Here is a 6,621-nt window from a genome sequence, read left to right as displayed (position 1 = left end):
AAAATTAAAAACCCATTTGTTTGCGATAATGTTCCTTGTTAGTACCTTTTAGATGTTTAATCTAAACACTAACATGTAGGTTCCTGTGGCATCAAAAATAAATACTTGGGCATCGATGTTAAGTCATTCATCCCAACATTCATGGTTGATAATAACCTTCTCAGAATGTTCAAACTGCAAACCCACATGCCGCGCCAAAACTTAAGCCATTTTTTTATCTCATATTTTTTTGATTGGTAACCCTTTAATAAAGAAAGGAATCCACAACATTCTTTTTATTATTTATATATTAATACAGGATTAAGAATGAGTTTAACCTCACCACCGCACATCTTTGGTGCGATGGTCATTCCACATGTATAAGTGCTTGTGGAGTGTGGAAGGTAAGGGTCGGGGTTCACATATATATACACTTAGATTAGGTTAGAATAGAAATTTTATCTTGTATAAAAAAAAGAAAAAAAAAGTTTAACTTCCATCAAAAAAAAAAAAAAAAAAGAGTTTAACACTTTAACTTTTACTTATTTCTTTATTTGCATATCAAAAGGTATAGTTTTTGATAAATTAAAGATAAATATCATGTTTACAATACTTTCATAATAAATTTTAAGTGAAATATTATTACTACAGACAAAAAAATAATTTTAACAATAAATTCAAATTAGAACTAATAATAACTTAACATTAAAATTTTTTTGTGAAAATATCAGTACTCAATACTTAAAACCAATAACAACTTAACAGTTTGTGAAAATACCAACACTTTTAAAAGTTACATGAGTAGCAAAATAAACAGTGTGAAGAATTATTCTGAGATTTTGATAATAGTTTTTAAATTAATGTAAAATGACGACTATGGGCTCAAACAACATCTAGTGCTAAATCTAGCAAAAGCCAGCAATAGATGTCGACGTGGTCATAGCATGCCTTTGCAACAGTAGCATTGGGAGGAGGAAAGCCATGTGAGTTTGAACAGCTTTTGTCTCCAATCTCCATCAGGGCATTAGAGACGACGTCATTCCATTGTGCTCACATAGAATGAAAGACAGGGCAAATTCGTCATTGACAAGCCCCACGTGAAGATACAGACAACAAAAAAATGGCAATGTTAGTGATATTTGCTCCTAATCTAGGGGCTTTTTGTAGACTCGAAATGCATATAAGCCCATGCTTCCTCACCCTGTCTTGCTCTATGGGTTTTCACACTTCTTCTCTCTTCTAAAATTTTAGTGTGAGCTTAAAACTTCACTATGCTAAGGATCGCTTTGCTGTCGGTGCTCTTTTGCGCCACCTCCCACATCGCCCTTGGCCTATCCATCCCTGACGGTTAGCTACCTATTTTATATATAAATACACATATAAATTTACGTACCTAGCTACATGTATATATATGCATTTACTTTTAACTTTTTAAGCTTCTTTTAAAAAAATGGATTAAGAGAAATGATTTGTTGGGCTATCTTGATTAATTTTCAAAGTAGTTGATTGTTGAGATTTGAGATTTTCATTTGTTTCTTTACTTCTTTATGTCCATAGAAGTGGATTTTTATTTTATTTTTTTAGAATGTGGGTGTCCAAAATTATTCGAGTAGTATATGTCTACAAAATTAATTACGAAGAAGAATCGCTCCAAGTTACTGTATTTAAGATTTTTCAAATGAACTATGATCTTCGTAGTTAAGTAGGTAGAGTTATCTCAAAAAAAAAATAAAAAATAAAAAATAAAGTAGCTAGAGTAATTACGTACGGATTAAAAGTAGAGTTTTTAAGGCAGTTTTGCAAGTGACCAATCCATGGCTCGTGTATCTGAAAATTCCCAGGGATATTACTATGTCGGTCTGCTCTTCACTTTATTTGTGGGGTTATTACTTGTGGTGTGTTAACAGTCACTGTGTCACTTAATAACACACTTTTTGGGTAACTTTTTAGTAATTTTCTTCAACCTTTTAGTCAATTTTTCAGTTTTTGTTAATTTTTTTTTTTTATGTTTTTAGCAATTTTTTTAACAATTTTTTTTAAGTGAAACACCAAAAAAAAAAATACGTTAACAAGCACAGCACATTTCCCCTTATTTGGGTTCCATGATGGTTTGATGGTTTGAGCTAATAGATACAGTACATTTTGGTTTTGAAATTTGAAATTTGTCAGTATCCCACGTGCTATGTTGTGGAAGGTTGTGATTAAACCCTTCACTGTGTGGCCACTGTTTAGCTGGTTTTGGTAGAGTACTGTCAAATTGTGATTAATTTGGAACTCATTATTATTTTTCTTCCTACTGCTCTTCAAAATTGCTGAAAAGTTGTGGGTAAAAAGTGTGTGTGGTCCTAAATTTTTTTTACAGGAAATGCACATGAGGTCTAACTTATACCCAGAAGATAACAACAAATTTATTAGCAGCGTACCATAAAAAGTAACAAGTCAGCTTGCCAGATACTATTGTGAAACCCAATGGTCTGTGCAGTGGTCTATCTCTAAGAAAAATACAAATATTTCTATCAAAAAAGTTTTCAAAAGACAATTTTGCCTGTAATTTTCACACCAAGGTCACCGTGAATTCGTAACACCGTATTGGTTGTAGCAGAGTAAAAAGCTGGCCTCAATTCTTTTTTCTTCTTAAAAAAAGAAAAAAGAAAAAAAAAATCAATTCACCACATTGCTTGGAACCGAAAATGTTCTGGCTCACATTAATTTTGAAAGGTACTTTTTTTTTTTTTTTGGTAAACAAAGGTACCTTTTGTTATTACATTGGTTTACCGGGAGCTATGTTTTTGTAACTTTCGAGTTTCATGTACTTTAAGATTAAATAAGGAGTATCGTACAATATTTTCAAAACAATTTTATAAGAAAGTTTAGTGTTAAATTGTTGCATATTTTCGTTTGGACCTCCTATTAATAATATTAAGTCTACACATATTTCTCACAGCACCCGTGACTTAAAGTCATGGGTTTTCTTGTAAATGATAGCTTGTGTGTATTATTTATATACTAGAGTAGTGTATAATAGACACTACTCTTACTTTTTTTTACTTACTACTGGAGAGTCGTGACCTAGGCTTTATTGTAAAAATATTATACGGTAGCTTTATTCTTAAATTATATCTCATACATTAATCAACATGATTTCCTGAAGTAAATCCCAGACTTGTTCATTGATTTCTGCAGGATTACTACCCAATGGAGACTTCGAGTATGGACCAAAACAGTCGGAATTGAATGGAACAGTAGTTTTAGGCCGCTTCGCCGTACCAAAATGGGAAATTTCAGGCTTTGTGGAGTACATAAAATCAGGGCAGAAGCAAGGGGACATGTTGCTAGTGGTACCAGCAGGAGCCTATGCAGTTAGGCTTGGAAATGAGGCATCAATTAAGCAAAGAGTCAAAGTGACTAAGGGAATGTACTATTCCCTTACATTCAGTGCAGCTCGCACTTGTGCTCAAGAGGAGAAGCTGAATGTGTCGGTGGCACCAGATTCCGGTGTGTTGCCAATGCAAACATTGTATAGCAGTAATGGATGGGACTCATATGCCTGGGCTTTCCAAGTTGATTATGATGTTGCTGATATCGTAATTCATAATCCTGGTGTGGAGGAAGACCCAGCTTGTGGACCACTTATTGACTCTGTTGCAATTAGAGCTTTGTATCCTCCTAGACCCACCAACAGTAAGTACTTCTTTTCTAAATTTACGTGACTAGAAAGAAACATGTTGCACTTGCACATATACACTCACATTGTGGGTACTTAAGGAGAGGGAAAAAATAAAGACACAACAGAAAATTGTTTGGTGCATAGTTTACTATTACAATCTGATATTTGTGTGTGAGAGAGAGTTATTATTCTCTCTTCAATTTTGAATATTAGGTGTCTCCATTTTGAGCAAAATTTTGATGCATTGAGATCCTATAGGACCACTTCTTTTTGTCCTTCACTTTACCTCAAAGGATTTAATGAGAAGCATGCAAATGTTCCTAACATTTATTAGGTCCCCTGTTCTTGGATAGACATATTACTTTAAATACATCATACATATTTAATGTTAGTATATATAGACAGAGTGAATGCCATTTTTTTCGCCTTGATTTAAGATCGCAAATCTTCAAATGTAGATCTTATAACCATGCCGTACTCTGTACACAATAAAATCCATACAAATCCTTACATAATTACATTTACTCTCTCTGTCTCTCTGTGTCCGTCTTTTAGCTTGGTCAATTACTGCATTTTTGATGTTCTAAGTTAATATGATCATTTTTATTAAAAATAATAAGGATAGGGGCGACTGTAAAAGATTTTATCTAGCTCTTATGTGGTTAGAAACCAATGTCGATAACTTTTCTGTCAAGAGCCTGGTTACCTAATAGTGTTGTTGGTGTGGATCTTTTGGAGGAGGGGAATGCCTCATTCCCACTCATTGTAACAAATAAATTATATATATAAAAAAAATTGTAACAACTTTTCCAATTTATTCTTTATTTTATTTTTATTATCTCTATTTAAGTATAATTAAAGATGATAATTTTAGAAAATTTATGTTTTTTAAAAAAAGATTGTTAAAGATATCATGTTAAAAGCTTGAATTTTTTTAAGAGAAATGATATGTCTACAACATTTTCACAACATTTTTACAACAAATCCTAAGTGGCAGGATGTTACTGGTTGTTATTGTTGGGGCAAAAAAGTAATCTTAGTGTTAGGTTCAAATTTGAACCAATAACAACTAACCACCTATGATTTGTTGTAAAAATGTTGTAAAAATGTTGTGGACGTAGAACCTTTTTTTTTTTAATAGGACCAAAAAAAAAAAAAACAATGGAAACAGTATTTATTAGAATAAACTACATCTTTGGCCCTACAACTTTGAGTTTGTTTTCATTTTGACCATTAATGATTCAAAATTTTCATTTTAACTCTTTATATTTAATTGCATTTTCATATGGTCCTATAGTTCATTTTGTTAGTGATTTGATAGTGCATAATATATATATATTTTTGTCTACAAAAATGATATTTAGACATTTCATACCATTTTAGACCTAGTACTTTAGGAAATAGTTGAATCTGAAAGACACTTAACGGTCAGATTATTAATAGAAATGAACAACAAGGCCAATATGAAAACATGATTAAACATAAAGGGTTAAGATGACAACAATTTAATACTTAAAAGGACTAAAATTCTAAAAGTGTACTTTACTCTAATTATTAACAAATAAAAAGCAAAAATTCTGATAACTTTATTGTTGGTTTTAGAATTAACATTAAACCTCCATAACCAAAAAAAAATTAACATTAAACACTCTTCAAATTTATGCTTAATTCATTGGATACTTTAACTTATTTTGAGTTGTGATTGTGTAGAAAACCTATTGAAGAATTATGGTTTCGAAGAAGGACCATATGTGTTCCCCAACACATCTTGGGGTGTACTTATCCCACCAAACATTGAGGATGATCACTCCCCACTACCTGGTTGGATGGTTGAATCCCTCAAAGCCGTCAAGTACATAGACTCGGACCATTTCTCAGTACCCGAAGGAAAACGAGCTGTGGAACTTGTAGCTGGAAAAGAAAGTGCCATTTCACAAATAGTCAGAACCATTCCTGGAAAAACCTACACTCTCACTTTTGCTGTGGGAGATGCTAGCAACTCTTGTGAAGGGTCCATGATTGTTGAGGCATTTGCTGGTAGAAACACAATCAAAGTGCCTTATGAATCAAAGGGAAAAGGTGGGTTTAAACGTGCTGTGCTGAAGTTTGTGGCTGCTTCTACTCGAACACGTATAATGTTCTTTAGCACATTTTACACCATGAGGAGTGATGACTTTTCTTCATTATGTGGACCTGTTCTTGATGATGTGAAGCTGTTGAGTGTTCGTCACCCACGGCGTATGTACTAAGAAGGCTAGTGTTAAAACACATATTTAGTGGCTTGGATATGTTGGATCTCTAAACATACTATATGAGTGAGTAATTTTGTTTCTAAGCAAGCAATGGGTTTTAGTGTGAGTTTAGAGCATAATTGGAAAAATAATATATACTAGTTAATGTTACAATTCCACATAGTAGTGTGAGTGTGTTTATGTGATATGTACTTCAGCCAAATAAATGAGAAAAATGAATGTTATTCAAGTATATACGCATCAAATAATCGGCCAAAAAAATGTATGCATCAAATATTTGAATCGTTGAAATTTGATTCAATTTATTAGTGTGTTGTTTCTCCAAAAAAAAAAATTATTAGTGTGTTTTGTTGGAGGAGAGTAGAGGAAAGTAGATGGGTGAGAATTTAATGAAAGCTTAATTAATAGGATATTTTTTAAAGGAGGATTAGTAAGGGTGCGGCCTAGGGGGGTTAGAGCATCAGCATTCATTTATTTCAATTCTATCCTATTTTACCATCAAAAAACAACTTTATCAATTATACAATACCATTTTTTAATACACCTAACATCCTAGCTTTTATTTTTTTATTCTACTCATTAAAATAATATATCTTCACAATAAAATATATTTTTTACTTTTTTGTTTTTTCCCAATTTTATCCACCTTCCAGAATCCTCCGTTACTTTATTTTTCACCTTCTTCCAGACTCCTCCTCTATCATCCAAATCAACCCAACTCCT

The 6,621-nt window shown here is 32.5% G+C and overlaps 1 protein-coding gene across 1 annotated transcript; it reads left to right on the top strand.

Moving 5' to 3' along the window:
- The first annotated feature begins 1,168 nt into the window (after positions 1-1,168).
- Positions 1,169-6,130, top strand: LOC142615454 (BIIDXI-like protein At5g11420). Its single transcript, XM_075788194.1, has 3 exons — positions 1,169-1,326; positions 3,163-3,660; positions 5,357-6,130. The coding sequence occupies exons 1-3, from the start codon at positions 1,251-1,253 to the stop codon at positions 5,893-5,895; spliced, it is 1,113 nt and encodes a 370-aa protein (XP_075644309.1). The 5' UTR covers positions 1,169-1,250; the 3' UTR covers positions 5,896-6,130.
- Positions 6,131-6,621: the final 491 nt, after the last annotated feature.

The sequence above is a fragment of the Castanea sativa genome, chromosome 1, assembly GCF_040712315.1.
Source record: "Castanea sativa cultivar Marrone di Chiusa Pesio chromosome 1, ASM4071231v1".
Lineage (NCBI taxonomy): Eukaryota > Viridiplantae > Streptophyta > Magnoliopsida > Fagales > Fagaceae > Castanea > Castanea sativa.
This window is presented reverse-complemented; position numbering and strand designations above follow the sequence as displayed.

Coding starts and splice junctions, on each gene's coding strand:
- LOC142615454 (XM_075788194.1), top strand. CDS start 1,251: ATGCTAAGGATCGCTTTGCTGTCGGTGCTCTTTTGCGCCACCTCCCAC. Junction 1,327..3,162: donor TGGCCTATCCATCCCTGACG/GTTAGCTACCTA, acceptor TGATTTCTGCAG/GATTACTACCCAATGGAGAC. Junction 3,661..5,356: donor TCCTCCTAGACCCACCAACA/GTAAGTACTTCT, acceptor GTGATTGTGTAG/AAAACCTATTGAAGAATTAT.